The sequence below is a fragment of the Desmodus rotundus genome, chromosome 5 (genome assembly GCF_022682495.2).
Source record: "Desmodus rotundus isolate HL8 chromosome 5, HLdesRot8A.1, whole genome shotgun sequence".
NCBI lineage: Eukaryota > Metazoa > Chordata > Mammalia > Chiroptera > Phyllostomidae > Desmodus > Desmodus rotundus.
The window spans coordinates 38,354,764-38,380,564 of record NC_071391.1 but is presented as its reverse complement, the minus strand read 5'-3'; the positions used below and the strand labels follow the sequence as shown (position 1 = coordinate 38,380,564).

The following is a 25,801-nucleotide window of genomic DNA, read 5'->3' as shown; positions in this document are numbered from 1 at the left end:
ATTCTACTTACATCTTGAGCTCCTGAGATAGAACCTTCTAAAAACAATAGAAATAAGGCAGCTCATTTCTGCATCTGTGTCAAATGAGGGCCATGGAGTCTGGCTACTTGCCTGCCGCCATCCCCCACAAAAACTCATCAGAGGCGGGAACCACATCTGGTTCACCACTGTCTCCCAGCACTGAGCTTAGAGCTTGGTACTTGGTTTTGTTGAATGGATGCCTGTGAATGACTCTAAGAGCAGAAGAGGTATAAGTCCCTGTAAACCTGAGCAACAGATGAGGCAGTCCCTGGGGGGAAAAAATGGAGTTTTTTCCCAATCTAGGGCCCCTGAGGGTAGATTAGGATCCTGGTAAAATAAAAAATAAAAACCTGCCATCCCTGCACCCCCCCCCACCACAGTAAGTGCTGATTTCTGTTCATATGCCACATAGGTGGGTCCACCTGTCGTTGGACCATCAGGCCCCAGTTATTTGTACTGGCTTCCCCACCCCCAATGCTATCTCCCACACGACCTCCCACCCTGACATCACACCAGGGGCGCACTGATCTCCTGAGAGCTCTGAAAGCTAATTTGCAGGAGATATCTGGGCAGCAGTGGAGATGACTGCAGGCTCCAACTCTTGTTCACACACACCTCTTTTTGCTGAGCACTTGGCCCCAGGAGCTGCTTCGCTGGCTGTGTGGTTTGGGAGAGCCTTTCAGAAATCAATCCCACTAGAAGGCATTCCACACTCCAAATATTTGACATCCGTAGGAAGTATTTGATTTGCTGGGTTTCGAGCAGTGTTCACTATCTGGGAAGGCAGAGAGGAAGGATCTGGGCTTCCCAGCAGAGCCTGGGTTCAGCTCTTCTTATACTGTTAGCCCCAGTTTGCCTTTTCAAGCTGCTGAGCAAGATAGGACGGGAGCCAAAAGTGAGCAAGGAGACCTTCCCTGCTGTCTGCATTGCAGGCTGTGTCCCTTGGCCTTTCCCAGGGTAGGCTTGGCCCCCAGCTGCTGGCTTCGGGGCCCCTCACCTGAGGGCAAGAGATACCTCTCCTGATTTCCTCCCACACTCCACTCACTGCTCCCGCTCTGGGAATTTCCCCTTTGACAGATGGTCACACAGTTGACCAGAGGAAGAGGCTTTTTGTCTTTGGTTCCTGCCAGCTTTGTTAATCACATACTGGTCACCCTGACTGGTCTGTAAAGCAAAATGATCCAAAGCCCACTGCTGCAGACTGCCTACAGGGAGTTCATTAGAAAAATAAATAAATAAATAAATAAAAACGCAGGTCCGTAGTCCTCTAGGAGTTATTCTTGGTTCTTGGTTAACAGGGAAGTGTGTTGGGGAGCTCCTGATTCTCTAAGTCAGTTTCCTCTTTTGGAAGAGGAACCCAAAAGGGGTGATGAGTTACCTACACTTCTATTGGATGTAGGCAGGCTTGGCTGTGTGGAGTGCTAGGACCTCAGCAGAGTGGCTGGTGAGGACAGAGAGGGGGCTGGTAATAAGCAGATCTGGAGCTGGAGAAACTGAGCTCTGGGACAGGTCCACAAACAGGCAGTGTCCCCAGGGGCTGGGCACACCCAGGCATCACTAAGTAAGAATGCTCATTTCAGGGGGAGGGATCTATCAATGGGAGGTCTGAGCCCTCAGGATGCAGGAAATAAGTGGATCAAACCGGGGAAGAGAGGCCCCGGCTTGGTGGTATAGAGAGCAGAGTTCAGCCTCTCAAGGGAGAGGGTTGGCCAGGGCTAGATGGGGAGCCAGGCCCCAGATTAGGAGGTGAAGTGTGTCGGAGCAAGGCTCCATCCCAGCAGGGAACTGAGGATTGATGGAGAACAGAGGCAGAAGGCCAAGTGTAGGACCAACTCAGAGAAGGTTGAGGAAAGCTGGGATGTGGAGGACAGCAGGTGCAAGGAATACACCCCAGCCTGCAGCAGCTCTGTTAGGCCCAGGTTGCCCATTGGCAAAGAGAGACTGCTGCTCTTCTCTGCAGAGGTCAGGGCTGGCTGGGTGACTAGCACCTGGCACCTTGATATGCATCACAGAAAGGCACCCTCTCTGGGACCCTCCATTATAAAAAGGCACCTGTGAGACAGACTCATACCAGTATGCATGGTTTAGCAAATGGAGAGCATGGGCTAGATGGTATCTCCCCCAAGTGCTCCTTGTCTGGGTGCCCCAGTGAAGGGCACAACCTGCAGAACCATGTGAGGATGTGCTCTGAAGCTGACACCAACTGAATCTGTCACAGATATTTCTCTGATTCCCCTCCACCCCATCGTCACAGGCTGTGGCAGGATCCAGCCCTAGGGTCAGGGCTTGAGTTGGCAGGGAGGGTTGGGCATTTGTCACAAGGAGCAGCCAGGAGCTCAAGAGCCATATACACCATTTCCTCAGGAGAGTGCTGCCGGACAACACCCAAGGACATCAACATATGGCCACAGCCAAGAGTAACCCAGGCTGGTGGTGAATGATGCATTTGGCAGGTAACGGCAGCCCAGACAGTAAGGAGCAAAGGTGAGAGTCACCAGGATTGCTTCAGAATTCAGCACTGGCTGCCTCCATCTCGAGGTTGCTGGGCACCCACTCCCAGTCCTGTGGGTGGGCCACTCTAGTCACTCTGGTCAAAGGAATAGCAGTGGGTGGTGACAAAAAGCCTTTCACTGAGGGAGCTGACAGCCCACGCGCCTGGCTGTATAAACACCTTTAAGCTGCCTGAGCCTTGGTTGTAATTAGATTAGCTATATGGGCTTCTTTAAGCTCTGTAATGCACAATACTGTCTGACCGTTCTTTTCCTCTGCTTTTTTTTTTATTTTTTGCAATTATTCCAGCTGCATGCAAAGCTATTGGTATTTTTACAGCCTAGAATGTATCTCGTGTGTAGGACAGCATCTTTGAAACATTAAACAATGATTAGGCAGGCTCTGGGCCAAGGGATGACGGGGGCTCTGCAGAGGGGGGTGGGGGGAGGGGAACCCAGCAGCTGGTGGCAAGCAGTCTGGGAACTCTGATTCTATGTCGTCACTACACTGTGATTTTCTTACCAACAATTAAAAATAACAGTGATTCGCAGTCGTGCAATTACTTGTCATTCATCAGGATGGTGAGGACGGCCCCAGGCAGCAGTAGAGGAGGCCCAGCCACTGTTGGTGGGGACTTGCATGCACACCACTGCGCACACAAGCACACGAGCCCAGTGCTGTGGACTGAACACATGTGCTCCAACATTCGCATGTCAGGTCCCACTCCCCAACATGCTGGTACTTGCACACGGGGCCTTTGGGAGGTAATTAGGGTTAACTGAGGTCATGAGGATAGAACCCCCATGAAGGGATTAGTGCCCTTACAAAAAGAGAAGGAGATACTAGAACTCACTCTCTCTCTACACCCACACACTGAGAAAAGGCCGCATAAGGACAGAGAGAGAAGGCAGCTGTCTACAAGCCAGGAAGCAGGCTCTCCTCAGACACTGGATCTACTGACCTTGATCATGGACTTCCCAGCCTCCAGAACTTGAGAAGTAAATGTGTTGTATGCACACTCATAGGTTCACATTCACTCATTCACATGTTCAGATGCACACATGTGCAAACACCTGCACACATGTGTGCACACATACAGGCATACCAACTTCTCCCTATTTCAAAGGAAATAGGAAGCTGCCCACCTCTCACAAGGTGACCTAGAGCATAGCTGGCAACTCTTCAATTTCTTCTCTACCCCAACAGGAGCCTCTGTGCAAACTTCTCACCTTATTTGACCTTAGGCAAAGCTCCAGCTGAGGAAAAGAGCCACACCCTTCCCTTAAGTTCCTTCATTGCTTTCTTCTCCACTGGCACCACTGCCCAACATCTCTCTCTCCAGAGTGGATGGAGGGAAGAGAACGAGGAGAAAATTCAAAGTCTTCTGGGGTCACAGAACCATGGTGCACCAGAGGCAGCCTTGTTTAATAGTCACGGGCATAGGCTCTGAAACCAGAGACCTAGGTTCAAATCCTACTTCGGTGTGACTTTGGACAAGGTCCTACTCCTCTGTGCCTGCTTCCTTGTTATATAAAATGAAATTGATAATGGCTCTTACTATTGTCACAGAGCACTAATTAATTTCTATAAAGTACTTAGAATAGTTTCTAAGTAAGCACTTAGAATACTAAGTGCTTACTGACTGGGCTGCTTAATTAGGGCTCTGACTTGTGAGCACTGGGAGTCACTCTGGTCTGAGGCCCAGCTCTGGATTAGCAGGGGTCAAACTACAACCCTGGGCAGAGACAGCCCACTCAGTGGTTTAGCCAGGGGCCTGGAAGCCAGCCTGGGGAACCAGCCCCTGCTGGTGATGCCTCTCTGCTGCCTGGCACTGAAGTGGATCCAGAACCTGTACCCCAGAAGGGGATGGAGGAGGTAACCCACATCAGGACTCTAGGACACAGGCCCAGCTTTTCAATGTGGGTCACACTGACTCTGATTTGCCCTCCCCAAGAAGCAGTGGGGTGGCTGGCTATCAGGGGTTATCCACATGGGACTGAACTTATGTCCACACACACCACCCGCAGGCCCCCAGAAGTGTGGTGAGCAGCAGAGACATGGGTTCCAGGGCCAGAGCACCTGAGTTTGAATTCTTATCCCACCAGTTCCTGGCTATGTGAACTCCCTGGTCACTTTTTAAATTTTTATTATTTTTACTTATCTGAGACTTAGCTTCTTCATCTATGAAATGGAGACAGTAATCACATCTACTTCCCTGTTCTCATATCAACAAAATTTATTTAGTGACTACTATGTGCAGGGCACTGGGCTAGTTGGAGGGACACTGAGATGCTCAGCACTGTGTCCCTCTCACACTGGTCACCTTGGCTGGTCTGTATTAAGTAGCTCACTGTAATTTAGTGAGCAAATAACCAGTTCAAACATTGTGAGAGGGAGGAAGGTAGGGCATGTGTGTGCACTCTCTGATCCAGCCTGTGCAGGGGCAGTGCAGAGTGATGGAAGACTTTCTGAGTGGACCCTGAAGCTGGGAGCTGGGCAAAGGAGGTTAACGTGTGGGTAAGCAGTAGTTTCCAGAAAAGGGCTAAGCAGGGCAATTGCTCCTGAGCCATTGTAACCAAACCTGGGCTTCCCTGCCATGGACCACCATATCCACATACAGTGTAGGCAGCAGGAAGGTGAGGTGGGAGTCAGAAGACCCAAAGTCCTATCTCAGCTCTGCTGTTCACACACTGTGGGGCCCTAGCAAGTCTCTGTCGGATGTAGGGCCTCAGTTTCCTCCCAAGAGCCAGCTGGGGCTTTATTAGCAGCCTATCTGCCTCTCTGACACTGTACTGGGGAAGGGACACCTCTGTTCTGCCTGTCTCTTAAGGCCAGTCTAGTTCTATGCCTCCTCCTATCAGCAGACATGGGAGGCTTTGAGCAAATGAGGCCAGTGAGACAGTAGGAGTCACAAGGGAAGGATATCGATAGCCCATGAGAGAGACCACTTCCTCCCAGCTTCAGGTATGTGAGGTGCTGGAAACCAGCCATTCTCTTGTTGGGAAGCAGCAGAAGAGTTCAAACATCAAGCCGGGTTAGGTTGAGCAAGTCACTGCCAACCAAGAGCAGGTCAAAATCTCCAAGGAATGGAATCCTTAAAAAAATATTTGATATTGTCACTGTTTTGATGTAGTTGCAGTCACAAAATTCAGATTCATTTTGAAACATCAAGTAGCATGACAGAAGAGTGTATAATTTTTAAGTTTATCAAAAGAGGACATGAGTTTAAAGAGGAAACAGAAACTGAGTACAAAGAAAAAACATTTTGGAAGTGGGAGTGGTTGGATTGTGGGATATGGTGACTCTGAGACAGTTGATGGAGGAGACTGAAAGGGCTCATCTCACTGAGCGCCTGCTCTGTGACATGTACAGGAACACCTGTGTCACATGAATGAGTTCACAACGGGAGGGAGGAATTGCTTAGTCATGTGTCAAAGGACTTGGCACAAAATTCATGATCATCAAAAACCTGTTAAAAGAATGACTGACTGACTGAATGAATGAATGAACAAACAAGTAAATGAATGCCAAGACTCAAAGGCAGAGATGACTCTATCAGCTGCAAATCCTGGTGCTTCCTTCCCTCTGGAGGTCTGTAAAGGTTGAATCACTCAGCCCCAGCTAAAGATATTGGCCCACTGGGAGTCACTGAAAAGCATGGTAATTAAAACCAGGAGGCTGCAAGCCGGGTTCCCACCACTTCCCTGAGATAACAAGGAAGAGGAGCCAGGGAGGGGAAGCACTGCCTGGGAGTTGCAGAGAGGACAGGGCAAGGACGCAAATGCCAGAAGAGATAGGGCAACATTGAAAGAGGAAGCTCAGGGTTGGCCATCTGACTGTGTACATGGGTCCTAAGTTCAGGCCTGGTTTGGGTAACAGCAAGAAAAGCTCCCTGCCCTGCTCTGCATTCTATCCACCATTCGTGCCATCTCCTTGGGATGTAGCAGGGGGGTCCCAGGGCCCCATCCCAGGAAGAAACACTACTCCACAGTGCCGATGGAGGACAACAATTAGAACATCCCACTGCATCAGAATGCTCTGGGACGCTTATTAAAATGCAGGTGCCTAGCAATTGCTCCAGACTTACAGAATCAAAACTCATTCATTCTTTTCATTGAATCAGTATTTATTGAACACGTGCAAGTACCAGGTAGTATTCTAGGTGCTGGATACAGCAATGAACAAAATAAACCTCCCTGTCTTCATGGAACTTACATACTAGTGGAGAGAAAGCATCCCAGTAAATAAGGAAGTAATCAAGTGAGTATAGTGTATCGGATAGTGATAAGTGCTTTAATGGAAAAAAAGGAAGGAAGGGATGAGGAGTAATAGCGGTAAGGGCTGTCATTTTAAATAGGGTGATAAGGTGATACTTGAACAAAGGCCTGAAGAGGCAAAGGAACAAGTTGCACAGATACCAAAGGGCAAGAGCACTCTAGGTGGCAAGACCAGCAAGTACAAGTACCCTAAGTCAGGAATGTGGCTGATCAGAATCTCCATATTTTTAGTCAAGCTCAAACACTAAAGTTTGAGATCACTTTAGCATAGTGTCAGCATCCTATACAGGAGTCATTCCCGAAAGAGGGAAGCTTGTTCAGGAAACTGCTTAAGAGGCAGAAAACACCCTCAGACTCCTACACAAGGACCACCTGCAGAGCCTTCAGCCCTTGGCTTCTGCAATAGAGCTAAAGGTCCAAAGGGCTTGGATAAAGGAAGCAGTAATCAACTGCCCCTTTCCTGCCTTTATGGAAACACAGCATAAACCCAAAGCAAAGGTTATAAGGCACCAGGACACACAGAACTGTGACAAATGCCTGGGAAGGAAGGCTTAGCAAGGAAGACATTCTGAAAGCTCCGTGCTCCTGCTTCATTTTCAGTTTAAATGCCAATGTCCCTTCCATCCTGCGTTATCTTGTTCAAGCCTCCAAACAATCCCTGAAGTAGGAATTATACATCTCAATTTTAAAGATAAGGAAAATAGGGTTCACAGAGGTTAAGAACTCACAGCTAGGAAGAAGCTAGAGAGAGCTGGAACTGAAACACGGGCCTAATGCCAAATTCCATGCCCTTCCCATCAGCACAGTTTCAGGAAAGAGAAAAACAGGGGCTGCCTCTAAGCAGTGGCTACATGCCAGCTATTATAGTTGTTGGTATTTTTATTACTGCCATTTTAACTCCCTTAGAACCTTGCAGCTTATGTGGCACTTTGAATCTCATTACCTCATGTCGACTTCAGTGACTATGGGACAGACAGGGAAGGGCAGGGCACACGGCCTGATGTCCTCACATAAAAAAAAAAAAAAAAAAAAAAAGCAAAAGACTGACAACCAGAAAGTGGTAGAGCTGAGACTTGGAAGCCAAGTCCTGTTATGTTTCATCCCTATTTTACATTTATTTGCATGATTCCCTGATGTCAGGGACTAGATCGGACCCATCAGTCATTCCCTTCCTGTCCTTGGCCCAGGTTGGGCACTCTACCATTGTGTGATGAAGGGAACTGAGCTGGCCTGATGTGAGATCAGTGGAAGTCCTGTGCTGAGTGAGACGATGCCCAACAGAAGCAGGCCCCAAAGGCAGCCTGCCCAGGAGGTGGCCATAGTTGCCTTCTCCCAAGTCAGGTTGGGTGGCTCTCAGGAAACCTTCAGCCCTCTGCTAAGGCTAGAGGCAGCTCACTTCCTCCAAGAGCCATAGACTCAAGTGTCTGTTCCTCCCCTCCTGAGAGCTTAGCGCAGGCTGCTCTCAGGGAGTCCCACCACTGGTCACCTCCTTGCCCCATTCCACACAGCAGCACTCCAGCAGGCACCAGACCCCTTACCACCAAGCCCTGCACCCACCCAGGGTCCTGCAAACCAGAGGGTGCTATTGCTCCGCCAGCCTCTCAGCCCCCATTGCCACACCCTCGTTGCCTCCAGCTATCTCCCTATTCCCCCATCTGATCCTCCTGAGAAGGAGGTTCTTTTTTTACCAGAGGCAACACTGGTTTCCTGCCCAGGATTCCGCCTCTGTCCACCTCACACGCCCAGCTCCACCACTTGGCCTCAGGGGACTCAGGTGCTTCCATCCAAGACCAAGGGCCTCAAGCACCTGCTTCTCAGACCAATTAAATAACCAGAGCTAAGGGATGGTCATCTGGATTTCTCAGCTGTTCTCCAAGAACAACCTGACTTTCAAACAAGAAAGAAATACATACAATACAATACAATACAATACAATACAATACAGTAACATAGACCTGACTATAATAAAAATAGCATGCTTCACACATTTATAAGGTTAACTATTGTTTCTTAAATGTTTTGTTTCAACAGTAAGGTACGTGCAAGTAATTGGGTGTGAGTAGGTGTGCTATTCTGGGTCATGATATTAATGTATTTTTGCTTATTAATGTAAATTAACCAAATGTAGATTATGGTTAATTTTTAAAATTTTTTATAATTTAGCGTGTGTGTGTAAAACTTTGCTCCAGTTCCTGCCTCAGCTCATGATCTCTTTCACAGTCGCAACTGCTGACAGAAAAGTCTACCTCCACACCTGCTCTTCACCTTCACCTGGCTTCTGCAACCCACCCCAACACTTCAGCCTTCTTGCTGAGGTTTCCATGCTCCGCACCTTACAGATCCACTGGCTTCTCCCCAACCTCTGTGTCCTTCCACCTGTCTGTGGATTCATTCAAACAGATGATGCTCATTCCTGAAATTCACTTGCCCATGGAGTCTGTGTCGTCCTCTAGATTCTCCTGCCGTCCTTTCTGTCTCTCACAAGTAAGCCCTCTCCCTCCTGACTCCTACCTGTCTTATACTCAGTTTTCTCTCAACTTCTGTTTTTTGTTCAACTCTCTTCTCTTTGCCATCCACTCCTCCCAGTCAATGGCTTCAATCACTCTGTGTACAAGGCTCCAAGTTCATGTCCCCACATTTTTCTCTTGAGTTCCAGCTGTGCTCAAGGCTATTTATGCAGTAGGCTATCCATGTGGCAGTCTCCTGGAAATGAGGGTGGGGCTGGGGAGGGGTAACACTGACAGTGTTCAATGCACAGCCCCACACTTGACCATGTCAGGCAAGTGAGGCAAGCAAGGGAGGATTATCACCCGCATTTACAGGGGAAGAAACTGAGATTCTGAGAAGTTGAGAAACGTTTCCGTGGTCACTTATCCATGGTAAAGAGGGTCCTAGAACCCGAGACTTCAGACTTTAGTCCAGAGTTCTTTCTCTTCACACCATGCACTGAAACTCGCCATGTGCAAAAGCAGAGCTACATCTTACTCATTCAGTCAGAGAGTCTCAATCAGAGCTGTGCAATAGAATCACTAAGGATGCTTTTTAAAACAGAGGGGGCGAGATTACACCTCAAACTTACAGAATTAGACTCTTCTGGGAGAGACTTGTTTGCTTTATGTTATATTTTGAAGTAATTGCAGGTTTACAGGGAAGTACACAGAAATGTACAAAGAGGTCCCATGCACCCTTCAGCCAGCCTCTCCCAACATTAACATCTTAACACAACTAGAGAACCATATGTAAATGCAGGCACTGATGTCGCCACCACCTGCAGAGCTTGTTCAGATCTCTCTCTGCAGATCTATATTCATATTTTGTCACGTATGGCTTTCGGTTATCACCACCACAGCCAAGCCACTGAACTGTCCTGTCCCCACAATACTCCCTAAAGCTCTGTGCTTGCACGATCCCCATCTCTGATGAAAAACCACTGCTGCTCCTGTCTCCCTTCCCCAGGAATGCACCATCATCCCGAGTCAGCCTGGCTTGAAACTGAGTCGTCACTCACCAGCCCACCTTTGGCCCAGCTGCCCATGGCCTAGCAGTCAAGAGATCCAGTAGATGCTTCCTTCCTAGAATCTCTCAGGCCCATATCTTGCCTTCGGTTCCCACACCCACAACAACCCCAGGCCCCTTGATTTCTTGACGGTAGTGCTGCAACTGCCTTCTCATCTAGTTCCCTTCTTCTAGCTGTTGCTTTTCCCCAACCAATGCCATAAACCACAGCCAAATCTCCCCATTGCCTAGTTCTGACTGCATGATTCCTCTTACCAAAAACTTTCGATGGTAATCGCTTTACAAAATAAAGTCCCATTCTTTAAATTCAAATATGAAATCCTCTCTATCTGGCTCACTTTCTGTATCCAAATATCTAAAACTCAATAGCAGTTTCCCTTTTCTTCCCCCCATAAGGACCAAAGAACAAAGGCATCCTTAAGGCCATGATAAGGTTTTCATTGCAGGAGAAATGAAGGACTACAAGGTTTCCTTCTTTCTATACCTCATTCCCTTCCCTCTTTGGTGACATGAGGAAGTACAGTGGAACAAGGTGTGGGGATGCCTCTTGCTTGAGGAGTGCCCTCACCCGTGGAAGGATGGCTTTTCCATTCCTAGGCTTCTTACAGTGTAAGAGGTGAGGGGGGACAGCAGGTGTGGGTGGAGTGAGGTAGGGTGGCTGGACAGGCTATCCTCATGTTAGTCATTGGGGAATGAGAGTTTTTAGGCATCCATTCCTAGGACAGAAGCAAGGTGATGGTGGGTAGCTGCTGAAGATGTGGAAGCTGGTCCCCTGCCTGTCTCCCTGACAATAGACAGTCACCTTTAACACTATGCCACCTATTTGCTGCCCTCCCTTGATGCCCTTTCCTCTCTTCATGTCCATGGAACATTGAGAGTCAAGTGATTCATAAGCACTGCCCTTCAGAAAGCTCTAAAATCTGCTTCGCAGAGCTGTTCCTACACTACTTACTTCATGATGATAAAATAAAAAAGAAAATTTGCTTATTGAGATTAAATATATTTCAATTAGCTGGTATCTTTCAGCTTTAATTGATAACAAAACACAAATTGCCTATCCAAATTTCTCATTACAGCAACTAATTCACTGGGAAATTTACTACCCGACACCAGAGAAAGTAAGGAGATAACACAAGCCCAATGAAATGACGATCCCATGACCCAGTAGTCTATTTTTTGTGCATTATCTAAAGCACATCCATATTAATGGTCCTATCAAGAGCACTGCTTTTAAACTGCCTCAGTGCACGGCCTCTAAGTTTGGAGAATATTGTGGATGTGGTGTATGGGTGTGTGTGGAATATGCACCAAGGGAAGGAGGTAGAGGGTAGTGGCTAAAGGACAGATAGTGATGTGAAGGCTTCAAAAAGCATTTGCAGGCCATCCAGGTTTTTGTTAGAACTCAATGGAACAGGGAGCAGGGGATCCAGCAAAGAGGCTAGACATTCAACAGTCGCATTGCTGTCAATGACTTCAAACCCACAGCCATCCACCATCAACACCACTATGACCTCTACCAGCACCAGCACCAACTCCTTTGTCATCACTGTCACCACTGAGAAGACAAAAACAGTGAAGAATCTTCCAGGCAAAAGCTAAGCAATACCACTAAAAATAAAATTATGCTTCACAGAAAAGAATCGCTGGAAATGTTCACTGTGTATGTGGTCAAGTAGAGATTAGGACTATTTATTTATTACACTAGAATGTTGGAGGGAAGAGTGGAAAGTCAGTAAGACAAAGCTTGGGGACCAGGCCTCAATGGAATGCAAAGAGGGTATATACCTATGGAGTGGACCTTCCAGAGCAGTGACCACCATGAATCTCTCATCATTGAGGAAACAGCCCAGAGAAGGAGCAGCCACAGTGAACCTTTAGAAAATGAGAACCCCGAATAGAGGCTGAACCCTCTGCTCACATGTCAGCCACAGAGCAAGGAGCTCGATCACTCACCATTGCTGCTGTTGTCATCCACTAGGATGATCTCCTTGAGCAGGTGTGAAGGCGTGCGTTCGATGGCTGAGTGGATGGAGCGCAGGAGCACCGACAGTGCTTCATTGACGAAGATGAACACGATGCTCATCTCTGGCAGGCTGTCGGGGAATGAGAGGTTGCGGCACCTGGAGAGAAGAACAGCCAGGATCTTACATCTTTCAATGACTCCTCTGGGGTCACCCCAGGTGCTTATCCACCCTATGTCTTGGCTCCAGTTTTCCTGGGGGGCTCAGGACTCCAGATTCCTCCACGGACCCCTCCTTTGATACACTTAAGACAAGCCGCAGTGTATGGCAGACTGGCTCCCAACCATTAAAACTGTTTTCCCCACACAGAGTCTGAATTTGTCAATGACTATCCCAGCTAAATAGACCCTTAGCACCTAGTGCGGTACCTAGACCCCAGTAGGTAGTCCAGAGTGTTTACTGGGAGATTGACTCAACATTTCTAAAACCAACAGGATAGGAGACATCTGGCCAAGATGAAGGCATAGATAGATACACTTTACCTCTTCACACAATCAAAAGAAAGACAACAACAAATTAAAAAAACAAAAAATAACCAGAACTGCCAGAAAATCAAACTGTATGGAAGTCTGACAACCAAGGGATTAAAGGAGAAACATTCACCCAGACTGGAAGCAGGAGCGAAGACAGACAGTGGTGGCAGAGAGGACTCACAGCACAGTGGTGGCTGGTGGACCAGGCAGTCCCACATTTTTGTGTGTGAGGATAAACCAGAAGGAACAACTGGAGAGCGAGACAGACCGTGCAACCCAGGGTTCCAGTGCAGGGAAATAAAGCCTCAAAACCTCTCACTGTAAAAACCTGTGAGGGTTGAAGCAGCAGGAGAAAATGCCAGCCTCATAGGAGAGTTTGTTGGAGAGACCCACAGGGGCCTAGAATGTACACAAACCCACCCACCCAGGAATCAGCACCAGAGGGGCCCAATTTGCTTGTAGGTAGCGAGGGAAGTGACTGAAAGTCAGCCGAGAGCTGAGCAAGCAGCATTGTTCCCTCTCAGACCCTTCCTCCATATACAGAGCCACAATGCAGCAACATGGGTTGCCTGCCTGAATACCTAAGGCTCCACCCCTTACAACGTATCAGATGGGCTGAGTCAAAGAAATATGGCCCAAATGAAAGAACAGATAAAAACTCCAAAAATAGAACTAGTGATGAAGAGAGAGCCAACCTGTCAGATGCAGAGTTCAAAACACTGGTAATCAGGAGGCTCACAGAAATGGTTGAGTATGGTCATAAAATAGAGGAAAAAGTAAAGGCTATACAAAGTGAAGTAAAGAAAAATATACAGGGAACCAACATGTAAGGGAAGGAAACTGGGACTTAAATCAAAGATTTGGAGCAGAAGGAAGAAATAAATATTCAACCAGAACAGAATAAAGAAACAAGAATTCAAAAAAATGAGGAGAGGCTTAGGAACCTCCAGGACAACTTTAAATGTTCCAACATTTGAATCATAGGGGTGCCAGAAGGAGAAGAGGAAGAACAAAAAATTGAAAACTTATTTGAACAAATAATGAAGGAGTTCTTCCCCAGTCTGGCAAAGGAAATAGACTTCCAGGAAGTCCAGGAAGCTCAGAGACTACCAAAGAAGTTGGACCCAAGGAAGCATACACCAAGGCACATCATAATTACCTTACCCAAGATTAAAGGTAAGGAGAGAATCTTAAGAGCAGCAGGAGAAAAGAAGACACTTACCTACAAAGGAGTTCCCATAAGACTATCAGCTGATTTCTGAAAGAAACCTTACAGGCAAGAAGGGGCTGGAAAGAAGTATTCGAAGTCATGAAAGGCAAGGACCTACATCCAAGGTTACTCTATCCAGAAAAGCTATCATTTAGAATGGAAGGGCAGATAAAGTGCTTCCCAGATAAGGTCAAGTTAAAGGAGTTCATCATCACCAAGCCCTTATTATATGAAATGTTAAAGGGATTTATCTAATAAAAATAAGAAGACCAAAACTATGAACAGTAAAATGACAAGAAACTCACAACTATCAACAACTGAATCTAAAAACACACAAAAACAAAAGGAAACTAAGCAAACAACTAGAATAGGAATGGAATCACAGAAACAGAGATCATATGGAGGTTTATCAGTGGGGAGGGGGAGAGGGGAGAATGGGGGAAAAGGTACAGGTAGTAATAAATGGTTTTGTAGTAATAAACTACAAAATAGACAGGGGGAGGTTAAGAATAGTTTGGGAAATGGAGAAGCCAAAGAACTTATATGTATGACCCATGTATGAACTAAGGTGGGGGAATGCTGGTGGGAGGGTGGGTACAGGGTGGAAGGGATTAAAGGGGAGAAAAAAATGGGACTACTGTAGTAGCATAATCAATAAAATATATAAAAAATAAATAAAACCAATGGGATAAAAAATTCAACCAACAGGAAGTCTTCGTTTTTCTGAAATGTTAGCCAATGCCTGGGTGAGGCCACCAGACCTTAGGTGATCTGCCTCAGGAGGGAACTAGGTTTCCTTCCAGAGACTTCTACTGCCAGAACCCAGGCAGGCTCCCTCCAGCAGGCATACTGCCCTTCATTCATCACAGGGGTCCAGCCTTCAGAACCAGGGTGAAGTTAGAGTCAGCGTCTCAACATGAACGAATGAGAGATGGAAGGACATGTGCAGTCTCATTTCATAGCTGAGGACACTAAGGTTCAGAGGGATTGAGTCCCCACCATGAGTCGGCTGCCAAGATAGAATATCAACTCTGTTCTGATATCTACACCAGGGATCTTTCCTTAGGAAGAAATAAATGTGGGAGAGACTTCCTCTAACTGTCCCATTCCCTCTCACTCCACTGAACCCCTGAAACCATCTGGAGATCTCTTATCTGAAGGACATGGGGCAAGCTCATGAAAGTCTGCATGTCATTCCCTATGGGAAGAGGAACATGCAACCCTGAAATCAGACCACATAAACAGGCCACACAATAAGAAGTGCCGTAGCTCTTCAAGGACATGTCCATTTCCTCCCCTGCTGGTATTGCCTTAGTGGTCAGGAAACCGTTGCCCATGCTCTTCTCTGGCTGAAAGTAAACGCTCTTCCAGAAGGCACTGAGATCCCATCTTCAGGAGAGTAAAATGAAAGGACAGAGCAGCAATGACAGCCCTGTCCCTGGCCCTGGGCTCACAGAGGAGGTCACCCACACCCACCACCAGCCACTGAAGGCTCCAGGGGATCAGGGCTGGTGACCATTTTGTGTTGCTCCAAAGTGGGAGGCACAGCCAGGTTAGAACACAAAATAATGAGCATAATAACACAGGGTTTCTGTTCGTCGGTAATTAAAGTGCTGCAGAATAGGAACGGACCTGCTCTTCCTTAATGAGGAAGGTTGGGGGATAACCAGCACTGAGCAATTTGGAGAAATCACCATGGGGCCCCCGCCTGCTTAAGAGGAGGAAATTAATAAACTATAATCACCATCTCTATGGTTACCAGAAATTTACAGAAACTTCTCCCCTTCTATTTCAAGCTCTCCTCTTCTCTCCAAAAAATGGTGGAGGAAGAGAAAGCACAGAGCCTTTTCCCAAATCCACTTCCTACTTAAAATTTTAAAAAAGCCATCAGGTTAACAGATTGGTGCAGAGTTCATTCATTCTTACGTTTAATGAAATAAATGTTTATTGAGTTTCTCCCATGAGGTAGGCTCTGCACTGAGGATGCAGGAGGATGCAGGCTAAGTGCCTGTCCTCATGGAGCTTGCGCTTTGATGGGCCAAAGAGACAAACACGGAAGCAAACAAGGGAACCATTTGATGTAAGTGCGGAGATGAAAAGGAACACAGGGTGAAAGGACAGCAGGATGCCCTGGCCGCTGTTCTGGGAGTGGTCAGGGAAGGACTCCGCCAGGAGGAGAGGTTTGATCAGAAACTTAAATGGCACTCGTAAGCGAGCCATCCAAAGACCAGTGGGGCCGAGGGAACTGGGCTGTGACTGGAGGAGAGGCAAGAAAAGGGAAGCAGCTCATTGAAATGCAGAGAAGGGACAAAGAAGATGGGGAGGTGGATGGCGGCCTTAATGAGAGAGAAAGGCCAAAATGACTCCTTAAGCATGCCATGCCTTCTCCAAAATTTTTTTTGTTTTGAATATGATTTTTATAATAGCAATCAAAAGCTTTGTGGTTAATAGTCAAATAATTCTTCTGGCTAGTGTTTATTTACTGCTATCAAGACCAGCAGCTGGCCTTTCCTTAGCCAAGGAAACTGAAATAAGTATTAACACACAACCTACTTGATAATTGCATTTTAAAAAGAATACTATGTATGGTCAAACTACTAGCACATGACCTTTAGCTTTCTCCTATAAAAGTGTAATGAATATCTCCCAATAGGGTTAGTATATCAGTACAAGTTCACTGTCCTCCCCACTAACTCCACTAGCAGTGAAGACTATGCCCTATATCTGCACATCTCCAGAGATTTCCTCTGAGCTCTGAGACCCTCACTAGCCAGAGCTCCAGGTTTTTCCCAGGGGCTTTCCAGAGTTAGAGGTTAACTGCTGTCCTCTACTTTCCTCCCTTCTTAATTCTCAACATAACTCCGCCGTATGCCCCTTCCAAGGAGACCGAGATGAGTTTCTCCCAGTACTGGCCACGCCTGTCCTGACGGGTTGAGCCACCAGTGTCTGTGAGTGGTCTCCTGTGCTCTTCGTCCAAGCAGACTGGAAATGCTATATTCATTTTATAGGCTGCACTCGGCTGGCCATTATTTTCATGGGAAAGACTCTTTTGAACATGAGGTTTTTCTACGACAACCCTTTTGAACATAACAGAACACCTAGTATAATGCACCATTTATGTGTGTTTATTGTCTGTCTTCCTCCACTGCAGGGACCTCTCTGAGAGCAGGGGCTTTATTTTGTCACTGTGCTATCTTCTAAACTTAAACCCGGGACTGGCACAGAGTGGGTTTCTGGAATTAAACAAAACCAGCAGGTTTATTTATTTATATAAGGCCTAAATTTTACATGCAGGCCACTGAGCTCAGCATGTTCCTTTTTCTGACAAACCTCCTCCTTCTGCAGGACAGTCAGGTGCTCTCCCCACAGCGGCTCCTTCTCTTCTGTTCTCCCTCCTCTGAACTTAGGGCCCCGGGTCCTCACAATCGGTTCTTTGCACTGTAATTGGGTGATCCCTCCAGGCCAAATGCCCTGACCTCCTTAAAGCCTCCCCTCCCCTTCTCTCCCCTTCTCTCCTGCTCAGGGCCCTCCCAGCAACAGCCACACCACTGGTGGCCCCTCTCTGCACCCTGCAGCACCTCCCTCACCCTTCAGTTGTCCCACACCTAACCTAAATGTAAGTTTAGGTGAGCAGACAGGTGAAGGGTGGGCAGGATGAGAAAGATGGGGAAGAAGTTTTTAGGCAAAGAGCACTGAAGGGGGGATGAAGTGCCAGTCCCAGCTCTGCCCCAAGTGCCGTGTGAGCACAGGCAGGCCACTTCTCTCTCCTATCTTGTTACAGAACAGGGGAGGCAGAGAAATAATCACGTAGGTGTCTTCTCTATAAAACTCAGGATCTTTAATCTCACATGTAGTGAACAGAAGACATCTCATTAAAGAAACAGTTTGCAAACTTTCTCTCCCTTCCATCCAGCACCTGATCACCACCAAATGCCACAATAAATATCCCCTTACCATTATAGTAACTAGACAAGGCGACCAGCTCACCCTGGTTTGCTTGGGACTCTCCCAGATTCAGCACTGGGAGCCCCAAGCAAAGCAGGACAGTTGGTGACCCTACGACTAGACCGCAGCTTCCTGAGGGGAGGGGCAGGTGTTGCCTGTAGCCGGGTGCCCACCACCAGCACAGCGTCTCGCAAACAGCAGGCGTTCAGTCGGCATCTGTTGAATAAACTGATTTTTACCTTTTCAGAATCTCCAACACACACACATCGACACACACAATCACAGCTCCTTTTTCATCTCAACATTAAAGCAGAACTCGCATGGCTGAGAGGAGAGAAAAAAAGGAGGAACACCATGTCAGGCAAGATGTCCATATGCCTGCCGTCACACCCAGCGCCACCACTGCCAGACACTGAACTCAGAACAAAAGCCTGCCTGCCATGGGGCAGCCCAAGGCCTTCTAAAGAAACACACATCCTAGAGCTGCCATGGAAGAGGAGTGTTCCAGATGCAAACCCAGTACTTCCGTGCCAGAGACCGGCCACTTAGTTTGCCCATCAACCAGCACTGGCCCCCACCTGCCAGCTCTGTCTCTCACAGGCACACTGCTGAGAAGTTCTCTCCTGGCGCCCACATCCTCCAGGGCCTGGCCATCCACGCCCACTGCTCCCAGAGCCTGTCCCCCTGCCTGCTCTGGGCATCTTCCCCTGTGCACTGCTTATCTGCCTGCCTCTCCAGAGAAGCATCAGAGGACATGAGCATCAGGGAAGCCATAAAGGTATGACTGGTCCTTCCCTAATCACACTTCTTGAGAAAGCCTGACTATACAAGAGCAATCCCTTACTCATTTTGAGAAGAGGCGTGTTTTCCTATAAAATTAAGCCATAAAATTTCCTGTTTTACTTTCATTCTTGTTGAAAGTCGAGCCATTCTCCATGAGAGATTAAAAGCAAGGCATTTCTGAGAGCGGGGTACTATGGCTGTCTAATAAGCTAGAATTGATGGTCATGATAAACTCGACTTCATCAATCTCTGCACCCAGAAGGCAGTGTAGGGAGCAGCTATGTAGGGAGCCTCTCAGCATAGCGCCCCAAGACTGTTTTGAGCTGTTTATGAGGCAAATTTATATCAAGAGCTTTGGTTCCATTGCTGCAAGAGGCAGGGAAGTAGTGGTAGAATAAGCGAAGCCAACCTAGGCTCCTGGCCACAGGTATCACCCGGGGCAGCAGCCAGACACTTCCATATTGGATCTCAGATTCTCTGCTCCCTGACCCGTCCCACAGAGTGATGACTCATGGAGCCACCGGACCTGGGTGGGGAGGGGTAGACCCCTCCAGAATGAATATCAAGCAAAATATTAGCTGAGGTCTATCTGTTAATGAACATGGAGAGCGGGTCCACCTATGTCAGAGTTCTGGGAGTGGAGGAGGGACTTACCTGGACCAAGCAGTGAGGAGATGACACTCCCAGGCACCCACTCCTCTGAGTGCCCCCAGCCCCTGTTTCCTCCCAGATTGCTCCCAGAGAGGCCCTCCCTACAACTGCGGTCAGCCCAGGGGATTGCGTGCATTGCTGCCCACTTGGTCCCAGGGTCGGCAGTGCCCGCTTAGCCCTTAATGGTCATCAACATCCATCCCAGCTTCTGCCACCCTACCTGCACCCACAGGATTTGCTGGATCCTCCTCTGACCTCACGTGGTACATTTCTAGCTTCTTCCAGGTGCCTCCGGATTAGGCTCCTAAGCCTGTCAGCATCCAGTCTGCTGGACTTAATGAAACCTGAGGACGGGGGGGCGATGTGGAGATTCTTACTGGACACGAGGACAATCAAGATTCTCACTCCCTCTGGGTGGCATAACCTCAGGAGCACAGAGACTGCGTGGTGCTTGCTGGCCCTACTGTCCAGAGACTCAACACAGAATATTTAGAAATAATAATAGCAATAATTTCTACTTACTGGTGTTTTGATTTGTTATAAACCAGAATAAGAGATATATGAATATTTTTATTTTTCCCCCATGTTATTTCTTCCTACAATTGTATTATGGTAAATTTTACTATCACCATTTTGTAGATGAGGGAGATAGGACTGCGGCAGTAAGTTATCTTCCAGGGCTTAAACCTGGGCTCAGTTGTCTCCAAAGCCTGTGCTAATAATCCCTGCTAAACAAGGGCCTGCGTTTTCCTTCCCAGACCCACCCAGAGATGTGTCTGGTGAAACACTGGGGTTGTGACAACCAAGAGACCTGATGGGAGGGGCAAACAGAAGAGTTACCATAGGCTACCGATTCAGATGAAAGATGGAGAGAATGTATGTCTGGCAGGATGGCGTAGACAAATACAGTAAAACACTACTTACTGGGCGCCTAAAGCCTGAAACTGTCTTCCTATTACAGCGCTCCCATTGAGATAAACAATCCCCATGACTCTGTGTAGAGGTTGCTTGTCTTCTGCCAGGTGGCCTCACCATTTGGTCCACAACTGATGGGACCAGACACTAGTTCCTGAGCTTCTGTCAATGGGCTAGCTGTCAGCCTATGGGGCTGCCTAGCCCAAAAGCTCTGTGTAGCCAGATCTCATGCTATCAAAGAAGGACCAGCCACCCTATCAAGCCACTGTTTATGGGAGGTTAAATGTGAGCTACCCTAAGAAGGCAGAAAGCAGAAATTCAGGGCAGCAGATAGGGCAGGAAGCAGAACATTGTCAGTGAATGAGCTGCAGACACAGAGTCACCATTAGAGATATAGCGCTCTGAGAAGTAAGCAAAGTGGGTGCAGACGTGAGGAAGTCCTGAACCAATTCGTCCCCCTCCACAGTCTAGAGCTGCGGCCTCTGATTGTGTGATTATGTGATCATGTGCAGGCATCAGTCTACCAAGAATCCCAACCACATGCGGTCATCTGAGTGAGTTCAGTTCCTCCCTGAGAGCACATGCATGACCTTTGAACTTCCTGGGCTGAAACTGATCCCATTAGACTCCCACCACATCCCTAGCTTTTCTTTCATGCCACATATATGCTATTGCAATATGTTTTTATGGTATTAAAACAGCACTGTCTCCACTAGACTATAAGATGAGTGAGGTCAAGACCACATCTGCTTTGCTTACCTGGTACCCCCTGCGCCTCCCTCAATGTCTACCCAGAAAGCACTGGGTGTCCGGCTGAATGAAAAAACTAATAAATACTAGAATGGTGACTAGTAGAATGAATGAGGCTCATGCAAGCTCTGTGAGTGGGAGTTTCACCATGATCTGATAGAACAGGGACTCCTGAGTTGAACACGTACTTCCTGCCTGACTGCAACAATAATCCAATAATAATCCAAGAATGAGTAATGCAATAAGCCAAAGGGTTTGTAAAGGAGGGGATATGGTGGCAGGGTGGGGATACTTAGTGTAGCCAGGGCCTTCAGGGATCTGCCAAGACTCCACCTCTAGCTCAGAGGTGGAGGAGACAGTGGACATCTGAGAATGGGAAGTTTTAACCGTCTGTAAGACAAGAGAAATGGGCCAGCTGATCCAGGAACAGAATCCAGTGCGGGAATCATTGACTAAGTCCATGTGATCATCAAGACAGCCAACTTTCATCCAGAGCCAACTTTCATCCAGAGGCAGGTGACTCTACCAATTTAGAGAAAGGATCTGCTGTCTCAGATGTAGACTGCAAGTAGGACCACAGAAAAACAAATCCTTTAAAATATAAACAGTCAACAGAAAGCGGGGAGGCTCTTTGTTCCTATACCTTAGAAATTCAGGGAAAATGGGACCCCTGGGGCTACATGGACAGCCACTCAGGGAACAAAAGTCAGCTGGCTATGGTGGACAAGCCACAAAGGGGACTGAGTATTTGTTGGTTAGCTGGACAGGTCTGTGACAAGGAGAGCTGAGGAATGTGGGGAAGGGAAGGTGGGCCCCATGGGTCAGAAAAAGGAGGACAGGGCATCTTTGCTGTCCAGCAGAGCCTGGTTCCAGCCTCTGGTTCTGAGAATACAAGCAGGGGAGAAATCACTCTCCAAGACCTCAGTCTGATTGGTTTTGCAGGGCCTGCCTGGCCCTCTTCTCTCTAGTGCCAGGGCAGGGAGCCTATCCCGTGTGGCTCCCTGTCCACATAGTGGTCCTTCAGACAGTTAAAGCCATGATAGCACCCTCCCAGCCATCTCTCTGAAAAACCAGAGACCCAGTTAATAAAAGTAACAAAAAGCTAAGTGGCAATTATTACATGTTAGGCAGTGTTCTAAGGGTTCTACATATATTACAATTTCATCTTTGTATTACCATCACTAATTCACAGACAGGAAAAGCAAGGCACAGAGAAGCTAAGTAATTTGCTGGAAGTCAACCAGCTTGTAAATGAGAGACCTGACCTTGGAACCCAGGGAATCAGGTTTTAGATACTCTAAAATCTAAGCAGAAGCTTCATCTGCTTGTCAAGTTACCCAGTTTTTCTCCTGGGTTGTTCTCTTTTAAACATACTCTACTTTCTCTACTTCCCTTACAATCCATTTCTGCAGTTGTGATCTGAGTAGCAGAGTAAAACAAAACTGTCACCTCCCCCTTTTAAGACATTCTATCTCTGTTAATATAGCTCAAGATTACGTTACCTTTAAGAACAACTGGAAGCCATGGGCATCTCTCAGGACAACTGGCGCAAGCACCGCAAGACCAGGGACAAGAGAAAGCCGTACCACAAGAAGTGAAAATTTGAGCTAGGACGCCCTGCTGCCAACACTAAGACAGGCCCCTGCCGCGTACACACAGTCTGTGTGCAGGAGGCAACAGAAAGTACTGAGCCTAGAGGCCCGATGTGGGCGACTTCTGGGGCTCCGAGTGTTGTGTGTGCAAAACGAGGATTATTGATGTTGTCTACAATGCATCCGACGACAAACTGCTCCGTACCAAGACCCTAGTACAGAAGTGCTTTGTGCTCATCGGTGGCACACCGTACCGAGAGAGGTACGAGTCCCACTGTGCACTGCCCCTGGGCCGCAAGAAGCAGGCCAAGCTGACTCTCCAGGAGGAAGAGATTTTAAACAAAAAATGATCAAAGAAAATTCAGAAGAAATAAGATGAAAGGAAAAAGAACACCACAAGCAGAAGTCTTCCAGAGGAGCAGGTCTGGCAGGGAGAGCTTCTCACATGCGCTGCAGCCGAGCAGGTGGCCATGTGCTAGAGGGCGAGGGGCTGGAGTTCTACCTGGGGAAAATCAAGGTCTGGAAAGGCAAATAAATCCTCTTCATCCTTTCTTAATAGCTCGTTAAAGGGAGAGGGGGAAAGCTCATGTAATAAAGGTGCTTATTCTCAGGAGGAAAGAAAAGAACATCCACATGATCCTACTGGCCCATAATGAGCTTAACATTTACCAAGAACCAGAAATACTTTCCCCAGACTGCTTTACTTAAGAATCATTTCCCCATGACCGTGTTTGTGCAGTTAGTGTTTTCAGTGCAACGGCAGGATCATCACCCAAGGGTGTTTCTTGGGTCCCTTTGTCCTCAGGTTGCCCTCCAGGAGCACACACCTTCAACGGACTTTTGAGTCTTCTCTGCAGAGCCAAGCTCCCGACCTGGAGAAGCCCAGGGTGCGGAGGCAGTGTCCTGGAGCACAAGCCCCAAGTAAAACTACTGACTCTGCCACATATGGCCTGTGGGAACTTAAACTAAGCTTCTTAACCTTGCAAATATTCAGTCTTCTACTATATAAAATGGAAATAATAACTACCTCGGAGAGATGTGAGGACAATGTTAAAGGAAGAAAAACAGACATTAGGCAGTTTGCACAGCACCTGGCACACAGTAAGTAAACAAGTGGTGGCTCTGGTGGAAATCATCAGCCTGTGGGTGGCAAATCCCAAATGGTCTAGCAGCCATGATCCCAGTTGCTCCCCCAGAGCCACCCCCTTCTCCCCCAGGACCAGCTATGTAATTTGTGGGGCCCAGTGCAAAAAGAAAATATGGTGGCCCCTGTTCAAAAACTATTCAGAATTTTAACAAAGTAACAGCAGACCATTAAGCCAAGTACAGAGTCCTTCCATTCTTGTTGGGATCCTGTGTGATGGGCTGCATGCTGTATTAGTTTCCTAATACTAATGTTGCAGCTGTAAAATCTTACTGCAAACTTGGTGACTGAAAACAACACAAATTTAAAGTGGAGACATCTGCTCAGGTTCGATTCCCAGTCAGGGCACATGCCTGAGTTAAGCACCAGGTCCCCATTTGAGGGCATGCGAGAGGCAACCAATCGATGTTTCTCTTACACATTGATGTTTCTCTCCCTCTCTTTCTCCCTCCCTTCCCCTCTCTCTAAAAAATAAATATATATAAAAAGTCTTTAAAGTAGGGACATTTGTAATAGTGTCAATAATGAAAATAAAGAAAAAATTAAATTAAAATAAATTAAAAAACACAAATGTATTGTCTCATAGTTCCAGAGGTCAGAAGCATGACATAGGCCATGCTGGGCTGAAATCTAGGTGTCGGTAGGACGGTGTTGCTTTCTGGATGCTGGAGGAGATAATCTGTTTTCATGCCTGTTTCAGTATCTAAAGGTTGCCCACATTCCTTGGCTTATGGCTCTTCCCAAATTCAATACCAGCAGCAGCTGGTCAGGTCCTCACATTGCCACCTCTTACTCTTCCACATCTCTCTTCCACTTTTAAGTGCCCTCACAATTAGCCCAACCAGATAATCCAGGATAATCTTATTTCGAAGGCAGCTGATTAGCACCCCTAATTAACTCTGTCTGCAACCTTCACTCTCTGCCATGTAACACACCATATTCACCGGTTCCAGGCATTAGGGCATCCTTGGGGAGGCTCTGATCTACCCACCGCACACAGCCATGAAGCCAGCCCTGCTGGCCCCTGAAACTGAGATCCTAGATGTCTATCTAGAGATCATAAAGACTCCCCAGTCCTCCTACCCATACACACAAACCTGTGGCCTCACCCAGAGTGGCAGCAGCAAACGCCCCAGCCACCTTGGATGGACCCTAACCTGCTCCCAGAGGGATTCAGCCCCTGGTTCCAGGCTGCATTCTCTCTGCTATGATCCTGTCCTGCCCCTTTCCACCTGGATGTTCACACAAGATTTCTCCAGCTCAGGACCCAGAGCTCCCTTGTGGGGGTTGGGGGTTGGGGAAATCTGTCCCAGCTGTTCCCACCTGGGCTGCAGAAAATAGCCCATGTCCTTACCAACCCCTCACGCCTCAGCCTCAGGCTCTAACCCATCAGTCAACTGGAGAGCCATTCTACCCTGTCCTCTGAAAGGGAGGGCATGGCCCTCAGGGGAGTGCGGGAGAGAAAGGTGACATCATTTACTCAGGAGCCTCTGAAGATCTGCTAACAAGAGGCAGGAAGCAGCACCTGCTGGAGGTTCTGCCCTGATCTATCTTGGAGGTAGGCCAGGGAGTTGCCATGGCAACAGGATAGCCCTGAAACTTGACACTGGAAAGCCCCTTCTATTCTCACCCAAACACCCCTGGGCCCTATTTGGAAATAACTGCTGCCTGTAGAAAAAAATTCGGTTTGTGCCTGCTGTTGTAGAACTGGTGGTCACCCACCTGCCTGAGCCACTGTGTCTGGAGTGGGAGGCCCACCTTTATCTCCCCACCCCCAGATGGCAAGCTTGCTCTAACAGCCACCCCCGCGATCATCTTTCCCCACAACCACAACCCGTCCTCTCAAAACCCACTGACCTCCCCCAAAATGTCTCCTCCATCCTCCCTCTCCATCTCTCAGGCAAAGGACTTCGCTGATCTCTTTCTCACACCCTCACTTAAAAAAAAAAAAGATCGATGTTTAATTTACATGCAAAAAAATGTACAAATCTTAAGTACATAGTTTGATGTGTT

General features: G+C 47.6%; 1 protein-coding gene and 1 pseudogene across 4 annotated transcripts in view; one reads left to right on the top strand and one right to left on the bottom strand.

Moving 5' to 3' along the window:
- Positions 1–25,801, bottom strand: part of GALNT18 (polypeptide N-acetylgalactosaminyltransferase 18) — a 325,400-nt gene that overhangs the window by 135,519 nt on the left and 164,080 nt on the right. For all 4 annotated transcript variants that reach the window (XM_024558783.3, XM_045194103.3, XM_045194102.3 and 1 more), the window contains exon 3: positions 12,258–12,424. In XM_024558783.3, coding sequence (XP_024414551.2) covers positions 12,258–12,424 — 167 coding nt within the window. The remainder of the gene's footprint in view (positions 1–12,257; positions 12,425–25,801) is intronic.
- Positions 21,459–23,410, top strand: LOC128780929 (small ribosomal subunit protein eS8 pseudogene; annotated as a pseudogene).